At 35.3% G+C, this 22,855-nt stretch overlaps 1 protein-coding gene across 1 annotated transcript in view; it reads left to right on the forward strand.

The window, feature by feature from the left end:
• The window catches only part of IRAK1BP1 (interleukin 1 receptor associated kinase 1 binding protein 1), a 33,598-nt gene extending 11,794 nt beyond the window's left edge, over positions 1-21,804 (forward strand). Inside the window, exons 2-4 of the mRNA XM_061207406.1 lie at positions 4,714-4,779; positions 21,087-21,217; positions 21,325-21,804. Coding sequence (XP_061063389.1) covers positions 4,714-4,779; positions 21,087-21,217; positions 21,325-21,595 — 468 coding nt within the window. The 3' untranslated portion in view covers positions 21,596-21,804. The remainder of the gene's footprint in view (positions 1-4,713; positions 4,780-21,086; positions 21,218-21,324) is intronic.
• Positions 21,805-22,855: the final 1,051 nt, after the last annotated feature.

Consider the following 22,855-nt stretch of genomic DNA (forward strand, 5'->3'; position numbering starts at 1 on the left):
GGGAGGCTGTGCATGTGGGGGGCAGGGGGCGTATGCGAAATCTCTGTACTTTCCACTTAATTTTGCTGTGAACCTAAAACTGCGCCAAAAAAATAAAGTCTTAAAAAAGACATTCTACAGACTGGGAGAAAATAATTTGTAAATTACATATCTGATAAAGGACTTGCATCAAGAATATATAAAGAACTCAATTCCATAATAAAAAAACAAGTAGCTCAATTAAAAAGCACAAAATATCTGAACATATACTTCACCAAAGAATATATACAGATGGCAAGTAAACACATGAAAAGATCCTCCACATCGTTTGTCATTAAAGAAATGCAAATTAAAGCCACAATGAGATGGTACTATGCACCTATTAGAATGACTGAAATCCAATATCATTGATGATAGCAAATGCTGGCAAAGATGTAGAACAACAGAAATTTTCATTCATTTCTGGTGAGATTGCAAAATGGTACAGCCACTTTGAAAGACAGTCTTACAGTTTCTTATAAAGTTAGACTTACCATAGGAACCATTAACCCACAAGAGAATCAAAGACTTATGTTCACATATAAATTTGTACAAGCAGTTTATAGCGGCTTTATTCATAAATTGCTAAAACTGAAACTTTAGAACTTGGAAGCAACCAAGATGTCTTCAACAGGGGAATGGATAACTGTTACATCCATGCATTGGAAAATTTTTCAGCAATAAAGAGGTACAGACTATTGATTGACAGAATAACATGGGCAAATCTTAGATATTATAATTAAAGAAGCCAGATCCAAAAGGTTTATATTTTATGATCCATTCATGTGACATTCTGGAAAAGGGAAAACTATAAGGACATAAATCAGTGGACAGGGGTTGTTGGATGGCAAAGTTGTTGACTATAAAGGAGATGCACAGAGGAACTTTTCAAGGGAAAGAACTGTTCTTTGTGGTTCTGGGGTGGTGAACACATTTGTCAAAACCCATAAAACTGTAAATCACAAAGAGTGAACATTAATGTATGCAAATTGGAAAAAAAAAAGACATCAAAAAAAGATCAATTCCAGGACAAAATCCAGACTGTGACAGATGAACCTAACTCTATTACAAATGAGTGAAATAACTGCACTGAACATGGGGGTGGGAGGTGAGAGGAGTATCCTAAGTAAGTCTGGAAAATTATGTTTTACTAGAAACTAAGGATAAAGATGAAAGATACGTAAATACTATCCTCTAGTTAGTAAATTTGTTTTCCAAGGGGACGCTGGTTAACAGTTCTGAAACTGCTTTATATGTATAGTAGGCTTGAAAAATAGTAAGTGGTTGGTGGGTGATGGGAGCCAGGTTTCTCACTATTGTAGAGGGAAGTTACAGATAAGAAAGGAAGGTTAGAATGAACTCTGTGGTTCTTAATGAGAGTTGGAAACATCAAGATGAACTCATGTTTAGCTTAGAATATGTGCAGATGGATAGATACAGAAACAATTGTAGATATATGTGTATATGTGAGTTTGTACACATAATGTATTATCAAACTCTGTCCACTGAGAGGGCCTACACAGAATGACACTTGAGTAGTGGTGAGCAGTCTTAACACCCAGGTCTTGGTTCTAAATAGCAATCTCAAAGAAAAGATGGTAAGCTTCTTAGTGAAGTGGCTGATTCTAGGGCTGGGCAGGGAAACCACAACATGAGCCTATAGCATCTTGCACCAGAAAGTAAGGAAGTGCGCAAAAAATAAAAGGATGAATGGATGTCACAGGGGTATAAGATCCAACCTGAAAGAAATCTCAATAGCCAAAGCTAGACCAATTTGAGCAGCAAAATAAATAATGTAGTATTTATTGAGTGAATATGGGCTAGACTTAGTGACTTGCCTTCTATGAATAAAGCATGGAAAGGGAAAAATAGTAACTTTACAGTAAAGGACCCTGTCAGACATTACCTTAACCAAGTGATCAAGGTTAACATCATGAGTAATGTCACATGGATATCATGTACTCCCCTGATATGTTGCAATGAGAAGGGCACTTCACCTCTGTGATATTCTTTCCTAAAACCGATAACCGTGGTCTGACCATGAGGAAGAGCTACCAAACAAACCCAAATTGAGGGACATCCTGCAAAATACCTGACCAAAACTTTCAAGGTTATGGAAACAAGAGAAGACTGAGAAATTCTCTTAGATTAGAGGAGACTAAGGAGACATGATGAATTAATGCAATGTGGTATCACGGATTGGATTCTGAAATAGTAAAAGAACATTAATAGAAAAATTGGTGAAATGCAAGTAAAGTTTGGAGTTTAGTTAATGGCTATATACCAATGATGGTTTTTTAGTTTGACAGATGGTAATAAAAGATGATAACATCAGAGAAATCTGAAACTGAGGTGTATGGAACTCTATACTATTCTTAGCAACTTTTCTGTAGATTTTAATTTTTTCTAAAATAAAAGTTATTAAAAGGTTACAGAACAGCATGTAGAGTATAATTTCATTTATGGAAAAGTCTATACATAGATAGACTATACATAGATATGTTTATATGCATTGATAGATGACTTAAAATGTTTACTGAAATTTTAATAGTAACGGGTTTAGAGACATTACTTTCTTCTTTGTTCTTTTCTCTAGTATTAGATATTCATTAATTAGCATATATTATTTTTATAAAAGCAATAACATTGTTAAGTGCAACAGTAAAAGATACTTTCTTTTCAGCTACCTTTCCTAAAGTTATTTCTCTAATAATTTTTTAATCAGAAGTTTTATATGTATTTATCAAGTAAAGTGGGGGAAAATATGAAAAAAAGACATCCAAGAAAATAGAAGATATGTTTACATGTTATGAGAGAATATTAAATGACAGAAATGCTTTATGTTTCAAGTTTCATGTTCTCAACTTCAAGCAATGTATACAGTACTGGTTTATTTTATCTATATCCATATTTTAATTTTTCTACAATGAGTAAATACTACGTTCATCATAAAAAATGAATATTTTCATGGTAACAGACATCAGAGCTATAATTAGAACTTAAGTTCAGATTTTCAGGTTAAAGCTTTTTAGAATTTTCTAGGTCATATAATGGCTTGAAATTAGTGTATATCTTAAAATTCAGGTGCAGCTAAATCCCTTACCAAATAACTTATAATTAAATCATTATTGGGCATAATATTCTTTATTTAGCATATATTTTTAAAGATACAAAAATTTATAAAATATAGGTTCTGTCTATCCCCAAGGATGGGAGTAGGTCAAGAGTTCATTTCACTAAATTTTAAAACCCTTTTGAAATGTAAATAAGAAATTTAACTTTTTAATCAGAATTATATAACCTATACTTACCCAGAGAATCAAAAAGCATTAATATTACTTTTCTAAGAACAGACTGGCTTGGGTCCAGTATTTCAGGAAATATTTATATCATAATGGTATAGCATCTGTGTTTGCTGAGTGCCTTCTGTGTCAAGCATTTTATTTATAACTTTTCATTAAATCCTCAAAACAGTCCCATGTGATCTTGGGGTAACAGCAGTGAGTGGCAGCTTGAAGCAAGATCTTAGTTCCTTGCCTGGGAATCGAACCTGGGCTGCCTGGGTGAAAACCAGGAATCCTAACCACTAGACCACCAGGGGCTAGTGGCTAGAAGCAGAGCCCTGGCTCTTGACCTCTTTGAAAAATGAATTTTACAGAGACGAAGGTTGTAAAGCAGACACAGAGTTTATTAGAAGCACAGTACGTGTGGTAGAGCACAAAGAAAAGCAGTTTATTTAGGACAGAAGCAAAGCAGAGCTACACACTCTGAGAAGAGTGTGGGCATGTTCACTAATAAAGAGCGCTAAAGGGGTGGTTTAAATTCCTTATGTAGGGGCCATCTTCCGGGTCTTTGTTTTCCTCTGGCCAATCATCTTGCTTGTTCCCCATATCTGATCTGACTCAGGGTCCTGTCTAATGTGCATGCGCATCTTTTGGCCAAGATGGATTCCAGTGTGAGGGTCTCTAGGAGACTGGCAGAACATATTATGCGTTAGCGCCCCCTCCCTTTTTGATCCCCTAGGAACTTTTCTGTACATGTGCAGTTGGGGAGGTCTCCTTGACCTGAAGAATGAAAGACGTGGTCATCTTATCTTTTTACTGCAGCAGAGCTTAGTTCCTCTCTGCTCCTGCTGTTATCTTTTTCCTTGAAACGTCCTCGGGGGCCAGGGTGTGGTAGGGAGACAGCTCCAATTGCTCAGCCTGGGGCCAATCTACCTCCTACCGCACATGTAGTGGAACCTAATTTTGTAAATGTGGATGGAAACTAAATCTCAAAAAAGTTGAGTAACTTGCCCGAAGTTGTGTACTATACGTTCAGTAAATTTGTATTATTTGTAAATTAAACATTTTTAAAACTCTGACATTCCTACAACATTCAGAATGCTTTATGTACAAATAATTCTTCATATATATATGTATACACCACCCTAAGTTCATAGTTTTTGTACTAGCTAATGTAAAAATTACTACAAGTGTAGTGACAATTATGATGAAATTTCAGCAAATATGTGTAAGTTTCTGAATTTATTTTATGTTACTTTTAGTAAAGTTGTAAAACACCAGGCAAACCAGTTCCTTCTGCATATTTTGTCATTCTGATTTTAATAAGTTCAGGTTTATACTTTATGTTTTAGAGTAATTGCATTTAGTAACCAAACATTTAGTAATCATACTCTTGTACTTTCTGTTTCAGTCAGAAAATGTAACTGTGACAAAGGATTTTCAAAGGGTAGAAAATGCTTATCACATGGAAGCAGAGGTATGTACTTATCTTAAATAATTGGAAACAGCACGACTTTGTGGGGACAGTTTGCATTTAATTTTATTCTTGAAACTCAGTGTGTACGAGAAATGCTTCTCATGGTATTGATAAAAGATTATTTTTCTCAATCATTTTTGGTATTACATATCTGGGTGAGCTTTTAAAATAAATTTAATGAGATTTAAGAGAAATTGTTTTGAAATGGAATAAAAATAGCAGAGGGAAGTAGCATTTAATTGCCACCTGAATAAAATTTTAGTAATGTTATCATCTAGTGAGCAGGAAACACTACAGGAGAAAAATTTCTTCTCCTCAGATAAATAGCAAATTAATAGTCATAGAATAAAGGATTGAAAGACTTTTCAACATTCTTTTGTTTCACAATGCAATTTTATTGTTTTGTGTTCAGATTTATTTAAAAATAAAAACTACTCAACCTTTGCACAAATTAAAAAGAACAAAATATTTTTGTACACTCAATTAATGAAAACATTTAGTTCCTAAAACTGTTGAGCTTTTTACTTATCTTTAAAGATTTTATGATCAGGATTTTATGAAATCAGAGTATGTTATATGTACTTGTGGCTAGGTTACAAGACTGCTATCTCTTCCTGGTTCCAACCATCTTGGGGTATTTGGGGGCAGTCAGGCTGCCTCCTTGCCACAGGAAACAAACAAGAATGAGATTAGAACGGAATATTGTTTATCTAATCAGAGAATCTTTGCCATTAGAGGTGGAAAATACCTCAAGAAATCACCTAGTCCTACCTTCAGGCAGATAATATATTATTTTTTCTAATTTTAAGGGTGTGACCTTAGGCTTAGATAGCTTAGGCTCAGATTTTTCAAAGATCATATTACAAGAATTAGAATGGAAATTAGGATCCTGGCTTCTTACCTCTTGAGATAGTAATTTCCACAACACACTGTTGTCCCTATACTTACTTTAATAAATTTATAATTTCTTCACTTAAAATTTAACTATCTTATGATGATTTTAGGGATCCATTTGGCAAATGTTATTCTGTAGTAGTGGGGACCAAAACATACCTTTCAAAACAGGATGAAGAGTGCTCTGGTAAGATTCCATATTATGGAAGTCAAAGACTGGGAGTTGTTCTAGCACTCCTCCAGTAGTTATTACCTGTTTGGACTTCAGGTTGTAGTGAACATAGATGGGCTCTGGTTATCTTAGTTAATGGGGTTTGTTGTGAGGGTACACTAGTAAGTACACTAGGAGGAAAAGGAACAGTCCCAGCAAACATTCAGCCAGGCTTCATGGAAAACTGGGAAGTTTTTCAGACTGATTTATTCTAGGGACTGACCCGCCAGGTACAGAGTGTGCTTTAGAGCTGCTTATTTTGTTGTTAAGACATGGCTAAGTGAGGACTTGGCTAAACTCTGCTCCTCGTCCTTTTGCTGTACTTACCTTTTTAATGTCTTGTATTTGAATTTCTTAAGAGAGAATCTGATTATATTTTGTATAGGGCTCCCCAGTAGCCAGAACCCTTATATAGTGTAGTCTGATACATGATTGCCCTTAAGTCAGCATCAGCAGAGACCAGGATAGTAGGGTCATGAGGTATAAAGTATGACAACCTGTGCATAAAGAACAATGTGTGGCTTTATGGCTATGGCTACAGTGAACACCAAAACCTAATATCTGATGTATACCAATATTCTCACAGATAGTTAAATATACAGACTAAGATTAGATGGTAGAACATTACTTTTCACATACTATCTGAAATTTTCATCCTGAAAGGCACTTCAGAGATTCTTTTTCTAACCTCCTGCCTACCCTGCTGCTTCAGCTTATTTTAAAGATAAGATATTGAAAGTTAGAAATTATCTAAGTGAGTTCTTTAAGGGTGGGTGGGTGTTTGTATGTTTGGGGTTGGAGTAAAACCTTGGCTTTGCAATTCTTATAACTCTACTCTTTCCACTTCTCATGTTGTTTTCCTGTTACAATTTCAGTGTTGGAGGGATTTTAAAAACCTGGGATATAGTAGGCATTCAATAAAAGTCTATTAAATAGAAAAAGTAGTATAACCAGTTTTCCCCCTCCTTTTCCTTGCATGTTTCCATGTGTCAGGTGTTTTCCATACGTTATCTCATCTAATTTTTTTTTAACTCTTCATCTTTGTTGTGAAATATTTTATACATAGATAGGTATGAATATAAAAGGCCAATTCCATTTTCAGACATCTAATCAATATAAAATTTTCTAACATTAAACCAAGAATTGACTTATTAGTACTTATCCATTTTAATTGTGTACCTCTCCAAGGACAAAACAAATATTTCTTCCTAGAAGTATATACTTGAGGTTCAGTATCATATTAGTGCTACTTTTTTCTTCTCCAAGTGTAGGAATCCCCAGTTTCTTTGGTCATTTCTTATATGACAAGCTCTCTCTTTTGTTAACCAATTTCCTCCTAAAGCATCTACAACTATAGTGTCCTAATTGTGATTCCATGTTAGAGAAAGATGATTATCTTCCTTATTCTGGAATGTTTATTTCTAATAACACATATACGCCTGAACATTTTGGCACTTGCATCACATTGTTCCCTTCTGTTGAGCTTACAGTCATAAACAATGATTACAACTAAAAAAGTGTCTTTCTCACTTGGGACTTTTAAATCATATTTCTCCTATCTTATAGTTTGTTATTATCACCCTATGTTCAGCAAAAATACTGTGCAAAATTAAAGGCCAACTATAGACTTTTTCAGAAAGCTGAAAGAATTCATTACCTGTAGACTTGAAATACAAGAAATGCTAAATGAAATTGGGTAGGTGGAATGAAATGGTACTAAAAAGGAATAGGAATCTACACAAAGGAATGAAGAGCACTGAAAATGGTAACTACACAGGTAGGTATGATATTTTTCTTATATCATCTCTATATCTCTACATCTATATAAAAGATAATTGTTTAAACAAAAATGATAATGACGAACTTTAGGAATTCTAACATATGTAAAAGTAAAACATACAACAGCAATAGCATGAAGGTCAAGAAGGGAGAAACAGAAGTATAATATTGTAGGTTTCTTATATATGAAATGGTATATCTCCTGAAGGTAGATTGTGGTAAATTAAACATGTATATACTATAAACTCTAAAGCAGACACTAAATTAACAACAACAACAAGAGTTATAGCAAAGAAGCCAATGAAGGATATCAAATAGAATAATAAAAATATATTCAATCCCCCCAAAAAAAGGCAGAAAATGGGGAGGGGGAAGAAAGAAAATATGAGACAAATAGTATAGCAAGATCAGAGGTTTAAATGTAACCATATCAATAATCACATTAAATATAAATATTCTAAATACCTCCATTAGAAGGCTTATATTTCAGATTGTATAAAAAAACACACCTCACCTGTAAGCTGCTCGCAACAAATGTACTTTTTTTTTCTTTTATTAATAGAATTTATTTTTTTATATCTTTATTGGAGTATAATTGCTTTACAATGGTGTGTTAGTTTCTGCTGTATAACACAGTGAATCAGCTATACATATACATGTATCCCCATATCTCCTCCCTCTTGCGTCTCCCTCCCACCCTCCCTATCCCACCCCTCTAGGTGGTCACAAAGCACCAAGCTGATCTCCCTGTGCTATGCAGCAATGAAGTGAGAGAGTAGCATTAACATATATACACTACCAAATGTAAAATGGATGGCTAGTGGGAAGCTGCTACATAGGACAAATGTACTTTAAATATGAGGGCACCAACTGGTTAAAAGTAATGGCAGACTTTCAGTTTCTTAGTCTACGTGTTAGGAGCTTAGAAGTCACCACTGCATCCTAACAAGTAAAAAGCTGAAAAAAAACTGAAAAATCAACAACTCTTCTAGGATCCATAAGAGAGGTTAGCATACAGGGCACACTGCTACCCCCAAAACTGGAGAGACAGACAGGCAAACACAGTGAGTCACAGCTTACCAGAACAGAGACCACAGAAACCACCTCCAGAAACGGTGCCTGGGTAGGGAAATCTGAACTATAATTGACAAATTTCTGGAGGCTCAGTGTGGACAACTCTGAGAATTAAAACTCTAGAGGATCCAGTCATAGAGGGGGACCCACAGTTTTGTGAGATTTACCTCCACGTGCTCGACTAGGTTCTCACTGTGAATATGGGGAAAAACTTCCCTAGTGAGTCTGGCAGAGGGAGGCGGAAAGGAACCATTTTTAAATATGCCAGAGAACTCTGTTCTTCTTAAGAAAGTCTGTCCTCAGGAGAAACTAGTTAAGCAGACCCTAACCTGCTGGTATATTACCAGAGCCTAACTAACCAGAGGGAAGGGAAATACCGAAATCCAATCCACTCTAGCCATCTTCTTCCACCTAAAGAGGAGGAGAAAAAACAACAACAACAACTCAGAAATACTTGTGAAGTTCACAGTCTGGAGGCACTGGCTCACTAAAAAACTGAGAATCATAAGACAGTAGAACACTTTCCCTCTCCCTGTATCTTACCACCACATTACTAAAGACTTGTTTACAGCAGTTCCTTTTACTCAATATATCATGTCCAGTTATCAAGGAAAAAATTACAAGGCACACCAAAAGGCAAAAAATGCAGTTTGATGAGACAGTGCAAGCATCAGAACTAGAGATGGTAGGGATGTTGGAACTATCAGACTGAGAATTTAAAACAAATATGATTAATGTGCTAAGAGCTCTAATGGATAAGTAGACACCATGCAAGAACAGATGGGCAACATAAGCAGAGAGGAGATTGAAATCCTAAGACCCAAAAAGAAATACTAGAGATCAAAAACACTGTAACAGAAATGAAGAATGCTTCTGATGGGCTTTTTAGTAGACTGGATGCAGTAGAGGAAAGAATCTCTAGGCTGGAGGGTATCTCAATAGAAACCTCAAAAACTGAAAAGCAAAGAGAACAAAAACTGGGGGGAAAAAAAACCCCAGAATATCCAAGGACTATGGGACAACTATAGAAGGTATAACATACACATAATGAGAGTACCAGAAGGAGAAGAGAGAAAGGAACAGAAGAAATATTTGAAGCAATAATGACAGAGAATTTCCCCAATAAATGCCCAAAAAGACCCCTACTGGTGAGCATATTATTTTCAAACTACAAAAAATCAAAGATAAAGAAGAAAACGTGAAAGAAGCCAGAGGAAAAAACACCTTACCTCTAGAGGAAGAAAAATAAGAATTATATCTGACTTTTCCTCTGAAACCATACAAGAAAAGAGAGAGTGGAGTTAAACACTTAAAGTGTTGAGAGAAAAAAAAAACCCAACCTAGAGTTCTCTACACTGTATCCTTCAAAATTGAAGGAGAAATAAAGACTTTCTCAGACAAAAATTGAGAGAATTTGACTAAGACTGTTTTTTGGGGGGGTGGGGGTGTTTTTTGTTTTTTGTTTTCTGGCCACACCATGCGATTTGCAGCATCTTTCCCAACCAGGGATTGAACCAAGGCCACTGCAGTGAAAGCCCGGACTCCTAACCACTAGGCCAGCAGGGAAGTCCAAAAATTGAGGGAATTTGTTACCATTAGGGCTGCCTTGCAACAACTGTTAGAAGAAGTTCTTTAGAAAGAAGGAAAATAATATAGATCAGAAACCTGGATCTATGTAAAGAAAAGAAGAACATCAAAAAAGGAGTAAGTGAAGGTAAATACTTTTATTTTTCTTATTCTTTTTCTTAACTTCTTATAGTTAATTAACAACGTTGCATTAGTTTCAGGTGTACAGTAAAGTGATTCAGTTATACATATACATGTATCTCTTCTTTTTCAAATTCTTTTCCCATTTAGGTTGTTACATAATATGGAGCAGAGTTCCCTGTGTTATAGATATTTTTCTTATTCTTAATCAATGTAGTGAATAACAGTTTGTTTAAAGTAATAGCAACAATATATTCAATTTTGTATGCTTATGCATGTTTCTTATATATATACTTATGTATGCTGATATATAAGTGAAATGAATGACAGTAATGATACAAGCAATGAGATGGAGGAATTAGGATTATTTTGTTATTATAAGGTACTCACACAACCCATAAAGTGGTATAGTGTTATTTAAAAGTGGACTTGGATTAGCTGTAAATATGTATTGCATACTTTAGAGAAACCACTAAAAAAAGCTTAAAAATATAGAACTGATATGCTAAGAAAGGAGAAAAAAGGGAATCATGAAATGCTCAGTTAAAATCACAATGGCTTCCCTGGTGGCACAGTGGTTAAGAATCCACTTGCCATTGCAGGGGAAATGGGTTCAAGCCCTGATCTGGGAAGATCCCACATGCCACGGAGCAACTAAGCCTGTGTGCCACAGCTACTGAGCCTGTGCTCCAGAGTCCACGAGCCACATCTACTGAGCCCGTGTGCCATAACTACTGAAACCCATGCACCTAGAGCCTGTGCTCCGCAACAGGAGAAGCCACCGCAATGAGAAGCCCGCGCACCGCAACAAAGAGTAGCCCCCACTTGCAGCAACTAGAGAAAGCCCGCGCACAGCAACGAAGACCCAACACAGCCAAAATAAATAAATAAATAAATGAATGAAATTTTTTTTTAAATCACAAAAGGCAGAAGACAGAACTTAGAAAAAGGAACAAGGGCAACAAATAAACAGTAAAGAATATGGTGGATATTAATCCAACTATATCAGTAATGCTTTGAACATCAGTGGTCTAAACGCAGCAATTAAAAGACAGAGATTGTCAAAGTGCATCAAAAAACACTACCCAACTATATGTTATCTATGAGAAATCCATTTTAAATATAAAGACATATAGCTTAAAAGTAAATCCATGGAGAAAAATTAATCATGCTAACACTAATCAAAAGAAAGCAAGAGTCATTATTGTAATTTCAGACACAGCAGACTTCATAACAAGGAGTTATCAGGGATACAGAAGGGCATTATGTAATGATACAGGGGCAATTTTCCCAGAGCCATAACAATCCTTGGGGACTTCGCTGGCAGTCCTGTGGTTAAGACTCTGCACTTCCAGTGCAGGGGGCATGGGTTCGATCCCTGGTTGGGGAACTAAGATCCCACATGCTGCATGGTGGCACAGCCACAAAAAAAAAAAAATCCTTAACGTGCATTTCCCAACTACATGAGGTAAAAACTAATAGAACTGCTAGGAGAAATAGATGAGTCCACTATCATAGTTGGAGTCTCCAACTCCCTTTATCAAGAAGGGACAGATTCAGCAGGCATAAAATCAGTAAGGACCTAGTTGAACTTAACAGTGCCATCAATTCACTGGATAGAATGGACATCTATAAATTACTTCCTCCAAAAACAGTATTCTTCTTCTCAAGCTCTCATGGAGCATTCACCAAAATAGAACACATTTGGCGTTTGGGTCTTTTGAGCACAAGCCACCCATTCTCATTACTTGGCCCTGCAGTAAACCTTTACTCCCCCGCCCCCCGCCAAAAAATACATTTTAGGCCAAAACTTATACCTTAACAAATTTAAAAGGATAGATCATATAATGTCTGCTCTCTGACCACAGTGGCATTAACCTAGAAATCAATAACAGAAACATAATTGGAAAATCCCAAAATACATGGAGATTAAACAACACACTTCTAAATAACATGGGTCAATGAAGAAATCCAAGAGAAATTTTAAAGTATTTAGAACTAAATGAAAATCAAAATACAGTTTATCAAAATGTGTGAGATACAGTGAAAACAGCTTAGAGAGAAATTTTAGCATTGAATGCATATAGTAAAAAGAAGAAAAATCTAAAATAAATAATCTAATGTTTCCACCTTAGGAAACTAGAAAAAGAAGAGCAAATCAAGTCCAAAGTAAGCAGAAGAAAAATAATAAGAATTAGAGCAGAAATCAGTGAAACTGAAAACAGGAAATCAATAGAGAAAATTAGTGAAACCAAAAGCTAGTTCTCTGAAAAGATCAATAAGATTGATAAGCTTCTGGCCAAACTAAAGGGGGAAAAAAAAGAGAAAGAACAAATTACTAATATCAGAACTGAAAAAGGAGACATCACTACAAATCCTATGGAAATACATTACAAGATAAGAAAACTACATACCAATCTCTCATGAATATAGAGGCAAAAATCTTCAACAAAATATTATTTCCTACATACCAGCAACAAACAAGTAGAATTTGAAATTAAAAACAATTTTCCATAGCACCCCAAAACATGAAATACTTGGGTGTATATCTAACAACATATATGTACAAGATCTATATGAGGAAAACTTTGACACTCTGATGAATTAGATCAAAGAAGAGCCAAATAAATGGAGAGATATTCCATGTTCATGGATAGAAAGACTCAATATGGTCAGGATGTCAGTTCTTCTGAACTATATCTATAGATTTGATGCAGTCCCAACCAAACTCCCAGTAAGTTATTTTGGGGATATTGAAAAAAAAATGATTCAAGTTTATATGGAGATGCAAAAGAACCAGAATAGCCAATACAGTATTGAAGGAGAAGAACAAAGTTGGAGAAATGACATTCCCTGACTTCAAGGCTTACTAAAAGGCTTCAAAAATCAAGATAGTGTAGTAGTGTTTGAAGAATAGACAAATAGATCAGTGGAACAGAATAGAGAGCCAAGAAATAGACTCCTGTATAATCAACTGATTTTTGAGACAGGAGCAAAGGCAGTACAATGGGGCACAATCATCTTTTCAACAATTGGTGCTGGAACAACTAGACATCCACATACAAAAAAAAAAGTATCTAGATACAGACCTTGCACCCTTCAAAAAATTAACTCAGAATGTATCATAGACCTAAAGGTAAAACACAAAGCTATAAACATATGAGAAAACCTAGATGGCCTTGAGTATCACAATGACTTTGTAGATACAACACCAAAGGCATTGATCCATGAAAGAAATAATTGGTAAGCTGGACTTCATTACAGTTAAAAACTTCTGCTCTGTGAAAAACAATGTCAGGAGAATAATAAAGTCACAGACCCAGAGAAAATATTTGCAAAACACACTTATTTTAAAGGACTGCTATCCAAAATACACAAAGAACTCTTAAACCTCAACAGTAAGAGAAAAAAAAAAATTAAAAATAAGCCAAAGACCTTAACAGATGCCTCGCTAAAAAAGATATATAGATGGTAAGTAAGCATATGAAAAGATGATCTACATCATATGTTATTAGGCAGATGCAAATTAAAACAAAAATGAAATGTCACTGCACACTTACTAGAATGGCCAAAATCTGGAATGCTGACAACACCAAATGCTGATGAGGTTGTGGAACAAAAGGAGCTCTCACTCATTCCTGGTGGGAATGCAAAACGGTGCAGTCATTTTGGGAGACAAAGTTTCCTATAAAACTAAACATATTCCTACCATATGATGCAGCAATCATGCTCCTTAGTATGTACCCAAAGGAGGTGAAAATGTATGCTCACATAGAAACATGCACATGGATATTTATAGCAGCTTTATTTATAATTGCAAAATTTGGAAGCAACAAAGATGTCCTTCAGTAGGTGAATGGATACATAAACTGTGGTACATCCAGAAAATGGAATATTATTCAGCCCTAAAAAGAAATAAGCTCTCAAGCCATGAAAATAGGTATGAACCTTAAATGCCTATTACTAAGACAATCAGAAAAGGCTACAAACTGTATGATTCCAACTATATGACATTCTGGGAGAAGCAAAACTATAGAGACAGTAAAAGGATCAATGGTTGCCAGCAGTTAGGGGGAGGGTGGGATGAATAGGGGGTGCACAGAGGAATTTTAGGGCAGTGAGAGTATTCTGTATGAAACTATAATGATAGATGCATGTCAGCATACATTTGTACAAACCCAGTGAATATAAAACACCAAGAATGAACTCTAATGTAAACTATGGACTTCTGGTCATTATGCTGTGTCAGTGTATTGGGTTGGCCAAAGGTGTTATGGAAAAACCTGAAAGAACTTTTTGGTCAACCCAGTAGGTACACATATTGTAACAAATGTACCACTCTTGATTATGGTGAGGGGGGACTATGTGTGTGGGGGGTAGAAGGGTATATATGGAAAACATCTGTTCCTTCCTGTCAATTTTGCTGTGTGCCTAAAACGTCTCTAAAAAAATAAAGTTTTAAAAAAACAGATCAATGTGTTATTTAAGGCCTGTGTTTCCTTATTCATTTTCAGTCTGGATGATCTGTCCATTGATGTAAGTGGGATTTTAAAGTCCCCTACAATTATTGTGTTACCATTGATTTCTCCTTTTATGTCTGTTAGTATTTGCCTTATATATATAGGTACTCCTATGTTGAGTGCATATATATTTACAATTGTTATATCTTCTCTAACACATTAGTCCAAATGGACTTAATTGATATATACAGAGCATTCCAGCAGAAAGCAGCAAAATACACATTCTTTTCAAGTGCACATGGTTCCATGTGCACATTCTCCAGGATAAATCACATGCTAGTGCACAAAACAAGTCTCAGTAAATTTAAGAAAATTGAAATTGTATCAGGCATCTTTTCTGACCACAATGCTATACGACTAGAACTCAACTATTTAGAAAAACTGCAAAAAAACACAAATGTGGAGGCTAAACAATATGCTACTAAACAAGCAGTGGATCACCGAAGAAATCAAGGAGGAAGTCAACATATACCTAGAGACAAATGAAAATGAAAACATGACAATCCAAAACTTATGGGACACAGCAAAAGCAGTTCTAAGAGGGAAGTTTACAGCAATACAAGCTTACCTCAGTAAACAAGAAAACTCTCAAGTAAACAACCTAACCTTACACCTAAAGCAAAAGAACTAACAAAACCCAAAGTTAGTAGAAGGAAAGAAATCATAAAGATCAGAGCAGGAATAAATGAAATAGAAACAAAGAAAACAACAGAAAAGATCAATGAAACTAAAGCTGGTTCTTTGAAAAAATAAACAAAATTGATAAACCTTTAGCCACGCTCATCAAGAAAAGAAAGGAGGGGGCCCAAATCAATAAAATCAGAAATGAAAAAGAAGTTAAAACTGACACCACAGAAATACAAAGGATCATAAGAGACTACTATGAATAACTATATGCCAATAAAATGGACAACCTAGAAGAAATGGACAAATTCTTAGAAAGGCACAATCTCCCAAGACTGAACCAGGAAGAAATAGAAAATATAAACAGACCAATTACAGTAACGAGATTGAATCGGTAATTTAAAAACTCACAACAAACAAAAGTCCAGGACCAGGTGGCTTCACAGGTGAATTCTACCAAACATTTAGAGAAGAGTTAACACCTGTCCTCTGAAACTATTCCCAAAAATTGCAGAGGAGTGAACACTTCGGAACTCATTCTGTGAGGCTAGCATCACTCTGATACCAAAACCAGACAAAGATATCACACACAAAAAAAGAAAATTACAGGCCAATATCACTAATTAACATAAATTCAAAAATCCCCAAAAAAATATTAGCAAACCGAATCCAACAGTACATCAAAAAGATCATATACCATGATCAAGTGGAATTTATCCCAGGGATGCAAGGATTTTTCAATATCTGCAAATCAATCCATGTGACACACCACATTAACAAATTGGAGAATAAAAACCACATGATCATCTCAATAGGTGCAGGAAAAGCTTTTGATAAAATTCAACATCCATTTATAATAAAAACCCTCCAGAAAGCAGGCATAGAGGAAACATACCTCAACACGATAAAGGCCATAAATGACAAACCCACCGCTAACATCATACTCAACAGTGAAAAGCTGAAAACATTTCCTCTAAGATCAGGAATAAGACAAGGATGTCCACTCTTGTCACTTTTTTTTTTTTTTTTTTTTTTTTTAAATGAAAGCTTCTTTATTTATTTATTTATTATTTTTGGCTGTGTTGGGTCTTCGTTTCTGCGCGAGGGCTTTCTCCAGTTGCGGCGAGCGGCGGCCACTCTTCATCGCGGTGCGCAGGCCTCTCACTGTCGCGGCCTCTCTTGTTGCGGAGCACAAGCTCCAAATGCGCAGGCTCAGTAGTTGTGGCTCACGGGCCCAGCCGCTCCGCGGCATGTGGGATCTTCCCAGATCAGGGCTCGAACCCGTGTCCCCTGCATTGGCAGGCAGATTCTCAACCACTGCGCCACCAGGGAAGCCCCCACTCTTGTCACTTTTATTCAACATAGTTTTGGAAGTCCTAGCCACAGCAATCAGAGAAGATAAAGAAATAAAAGGAATCCATGTTGGAAAGGAGGAAGTAAAACTGTCACTGTTTGCAGATGACATGATACTATACATAGAAAATCCTAAAGATGCCATCAGAAAACTACTAGAGTTCATCAATTAATTTAGTAAAGTTGAAGGATACAAAATTAATACACAGAAATCTGTTGCCTTTCTATACACTAACAATGACGTATCAGAAAGGGGAATTAAGGAAACAGTCCTATTTACCATCTCATCAAAAAGAATAAAATACCTAGGAATAAATCTACCTAAGGAGGCAAAACACCTATACTCTGAAAACTATACGACAGTGATGAAACAAATTGAAGACAACACAAACAGATGGAAAGATATACCATGTTCTTGAATTGGAAGAATCAATATTGTGAAAATGACTATACTACCCAAGGCAATCTACAGATTCAATGCAATCCCTATCAAAATACCAATGGCGTTTTTCACAGAACAAATAATTTTAAAATTTATATGGAAACACAAAAGATCCCTAATAGCCAAAACAATCTTGAGAATGAGGAACAGAGCTGGAGGAATCAGGCTCCCTGACTTCAGACTATACTACAAAGCTACAGTAATCAAAATAGTATGGTTCTGGCACAAAAGCAGACACATCAATGGAACAGGATAGAGAGCCCAGAAATAAACCCACGCACTTATAGTCAATTAATCTACAACAAAGGAGGCAAGAATATACAGTGGAAAAAAGAGTCTCTTCAATAAGTGGTGCTGGGAAAACTGGCAGCTACATATAAAAGAATGAAATTAGAACATTCTCTAACACCATGTACAAAAATAAACTCAAAATTGATTAAAGACCTAAATGTAGGACTGGATACCATAAAACTCCTCGAGGAAAACATAGGCAGAAAACTCTTTGACATAAATCACAGCAATTGGGCTTCCCTGGTGGCGCAGTGGTTGAGAATCTGCCTGCCAATGCAGCGAACACGGGTTCGAGCCCTGGTCTGGGAAGATCCCACATGCCACGGAGCAACTGGGCCCGTGAGCCACAATTACTGAGCCTGCGCATCTGGAGCCTGTGCTCTGCAACAAGAGAGGCCGCGATAGTGAGAGGCCCGCGCACCGCGATGAAGAGTGGCCCCCGCTTGCCCCAACTAGAGAAAGCCCTCGCACAGTAACGAAGACCCAACACAGCCATAAATAAATAAATAAATAAATAAATCACAGCAGTATTTTTTGATCCGTCTCCTAAAGTAAAGGAAATAAAGGTAAAAATAAACAAATGAGACCGAATTAAACTTAAAAGCTTTTGCACAGCAAAGGTAACCATTGACAAAATGAAAAGACAACCTACTGAATGGGAGAAAATATTTGCAAATGATAAAACTACCGTATGACCTAGCAATTCCACTCCTGGGTATATATCTGGAAAAAACAAAAACACTAATTCAAAAAGATACATGCACCCCAGTGTTCATCCAGCATTATTTGTAACTGCCAAGATACGGAAGCAACCTAAGTGTCCATCAACAGATGAATGAATAAAGCTATGGTATATATATATATATATATATGTGTGTGTGTGTGTGTGTGTGTGTGTGTGTGTGTACACAATGGAATACTACTGAGCCATAAAAAAGAATGAAATTTTGCCATTTGCAGCAACATGGATGGACTTGGAGGGCATTATGCTAAGTGAAATAAGTCAGACAAAGAAAGACAAATACTGTATATCACTTATATGTGAAGTCTAAAAAATATAAAAAGCTAGTGAATAAAACAAAAAAGAAGCAGACTCACAGATATAGAGAACAAACTAATGGTTACCAGTGTTGGAGGGCAGGGGCAATATAGGAGTGGGAGAGTGGGAGGTACAGACTATTGGGTATAAGATAGGCTCAAGGACATAGAGTTACAACACGAGGAATAGAGCCAATATTTTGTAGTAACTGTAAATGGAAAGTAACCTTTTAAATTGTCCAAAAAATAAAAAATTAAATTAAAAAAATTAAGTGCAACTATTTTTAAAAAAACAGATCAGTGGCTTTCAGGGGCTGGGATGTGGGGAGCACAGGGGAATTTGAGGAAGTTGATGGGACTGATCATAATGGTGGCTACATGAGTAAATGCATCTGTCAAAATTCATAGAACGTATACTAAAAGGAGTGTATTTTGCTCTATATAAGTTATGCCTTAATAAACCTGACTTTAAAAAATATCAAAGGGGTGCATAAAGATATACCATGCTAACAATAACCAAAAGAAAGTTGTAGTGGCTATGATAATATCAGACAGAGTAGATTTCAAAGCAAAGAGTATTACCCAGATAAAGATGATTTTATAATGATAAATGGGTCAATCAAGAGAATATAACAGTCTTAAACACTTATACATTTAATATTAAAGCTTCAAAATACTTAAGGCAAAAATGATAGAACTGAAATATTTGAAATTTAAATAACTTACTTCTCAATAACCCATGGGTCAAAGGAGAAGTTAAAAGAGAAATTAAAAAGTGCATACATTTAAGGGAGAATTTATGCCAATTCTGTACAAACTTTTCCAGAAAATGAAGAAGCTGGAATACTTTCCAACTCATTATTTGGAACCAGAAGATAACAAAACCGGGGGCGGGGGGGGGGGAACATTACAAGCAAAGAAAACTACAGACCAGTGTCCATCATAAACTTATGTGCAGAAATTATAAACAAAACTTTAGCAAATCAAATCCAGTGATATATAAAAAGGATAATATATAATGACCAAGTATGGTTCATCCCTGGAATGAAAGGTTGGTTCAACATTCAAAAACTGGTCAATCTAATTTATCATATTAACAGAGTAAGAAAGAAACATATGATGATCTCAATAGATGAAGAAACACATTTAACGAAGTCCAACATCCATTCCTAATAAAAATTCTCAGCAAACTAGAAATAGTAGGGAACTTCCTCAAAATGATGAAGGGAACCTATGAAAAGTCTACAGTTACCATCATATTTATTGATGAAACACTGATTGCTTTGTGCCTAAGATCAGGAACAAGACAAACGTATCTACTCTCACAACTTCTATCCAACATTGTACTTGAAGTTCTAGCCAGTGCAGTGAGGCATGAAAAAGAAATAAAAGGCATCCATACTGGAAAGTAAGAAGTAAAATTGTCTTTATTCATGGACAGCATGACCATCAATGTAGAAAATCTAATGGAATCTACAAAAAAACTTTTAGAACTAATAAACATCAAAAATATAAAATACCTAGGGATAAATCTGATCTTTTAACTGTGTATGCTGAAAACTACAAAATATTGCTAAGAGAAATTAAAGAAGACCTAAATAAATGAAGAAACATACCTTGTTCCTGATTTGGAAGACTCAGTATCATTAAGGTATCAGGTCTTCCTTAATCTGTATTTAGAGTCATTGCAATCCCACTCAAAATCCTAGTCAGCTTTAAAAAAAAAAAAAACCTGAAATTGACAAACTGATTATAAAAGACATTATTCACTTAGTATTGAAACCAGATAGAACATCAGTCTTCCCTGGATAACATTTATGATTAAAGGCAACTGTTCTTCATTGTGTAAGATGACTCAGGAGGTTACCTCATCCCTCTCTTTCTCTTTGCTGCTTCCACATATTTAAAGGCAGAGGACATAGTGAAATAGATGAACTTCTGCATATAGATCTAAAAATAACTTCTGGAAGAAGAAACATACCTCAAATGACAGCAGTGAAGTATGAAGTAATTACTGCTAATCAGGAAGCTAGCTAATGGCATAGATGACTAAAGAGTCATGAAACATTTATCAGGGTTAGAATTTAGCTGAATAATAAAGTTGAAGGGGAAACCCTCCAGTTCTCTTTCATAAAAGTCAAAATGAAGTTTTAAATGTTCAAGTCAACATTAGATAAATTACAAAATTCATAAGCAAAAATAAATTTAATAACAAAATTTTGTTATAAGTACCAAGTAGGTCTTTCATATCTGTTACATACTATAAAATGACCTCATTGTAACCTGGCTTTACTTTTTTTAACTCATATTTAGAGAAAGATTTGAAATAATGCATCAGACATGAAAATAATTTTAATTGTCATTTCATTTACAGGTCTGCATTACATTTACTGAATTCGGAAAAATGCAAAATATTTGTAACTTTCTTGTTGAAAAGCTAGATAGCTCTGTTGTCATCAGCCAACCCCAGTTCTATCATACTCCAGGTTCTATTGAGAATCTTCGGTAAGTTAAGCACATCTTTAAATTAATTATCAACTAATTAAACAAAACTATTCAGTGCTGCGGTTTGTTGAATGTCATATTAATAATCTCTGCATTTAATTCCTAAGACGGCAAGCCTGTCTTGTTGCTGTAGAGAATGCATGGCGCAAAGCTCAAGAAGTCTGTAATCTTGTTGGCCAAACTCTAGGAAAACCTTTATTAATCAAAGAAGAAGAAATGAAAGAATGGGAAGGTCAAATAGATGATCACCAGTCATCCAGACTCTCAAGTTCGTTAACTGTACAACAAAAAATCAAAAGTGCAACAATACATGCTGCTTGCAAAGTATTTATAACTTTTGAAGTAAAGGGGAGAGAGAAGAAAAAAAACCGTATCTGAAATTCTGACCAAAATATATTGTGTTTGTATCTTTTTGTCTATTTTTATACTTTTTATAATGTTTGCTTTTGTCCTGAATATATTTATATTGTGTAGTATATAAAGTGTTTCTCCCCCAAGTCTGTTAGTCCTTGAATATAGTTCCACAGAATACTTACGTTTACTTTCTGTTTTTGAAAACTTACTATGGGAAATACTCTTTGGAAATAAATGTGTTATATGTGCACACTTGCATAGTGACAGGTCATATAAGTGTGTATGTAAATAATTTGATATTCCTACTACAGGATGAAATATTGACACAGTTACTAACATGATTCTTAACATTCATAGAAAGAATGATGAGCAATACATAACTTTTGATAAAAGGGTAATGAGATATACTAAGAAAATATTTTGATGACAGGAATAAAAGATAATATATGGACCAGACTCTCTTCACTAGGGCTCCTTTGATTATACCAGCACTCTCCAGTACAAATATATATAATGCAATCTACATATGTAATTTAAAATTTCCTAGTAGATACATTTTTTAAAAAGTAAAAAACAGTTGAAGCTAATTTTAATATTTTATTTAACCCAGTATATCCAAAATATTATCATTTCAGCATGTAATTATTCTTAAAATAATTAATGGATATTTTATATTCTTTTTTATACTAAGAAGTTTTCAAAATCCAGTGTGTATTTTATATTACAGCACATCTCAATTCAGATGCTAAATTTTCATCAGAAATACTTGATCTGTATTTAAGTTTCTTAAAATATAGGTGGAAAAAATAGATTCACACACCCAGTTGTTCCAGACATTCTTGAAAGATCTAGTAACTGGATCACGTGTCAGTTTTTTAATTAAAAATTTTTTTTTAATTTAAAATTCAGTTCCTTAGTTGCACTAGCCACATTTCAAGGACTCGAAAGCCGTAAGTAGGTCATGGCTACCGTGTTGGACAGTGCAGGGCCATACACTGAGAAAATACTGATCCTTAAGGCTATCTGAGCAAGTACATATCATTGCCATTGCATTATACACCATCTGCAGGTGTGTCTACATAAGCCAAGTCTGTTAATGCAGCACAGGCTTTCCATTCCCTGCCATACAGCTAAGCCCTAGGGTTTTTCCTTTGATATAGCTTGACACTCATACACCAATATTTCTTTCCTATAACGTATTCCAGTATGTAGTTTTCACCCCCACCCACTTTCTTAAGTGGCACTAAAACCGCTTAATCCACCTCTTCTGTAGTATCCTTGGTG

The sequence above is a fragment of the Eubalaena glacialis genome, chromosome 12 (assembly GCF_028564815.1).
Source record: "Eubalaena glacialis isolate mEubGla1 chromosome 12, mEubGla1.1.hap2.+ XY, whole genome shotgun sequence".
Lineage (NCBI taxonomy): Eukaryota > Metazoa > Chordata > Mammalia > Artiodactyla > Balaenidae > Eubalaena > Eubalaena glacialis.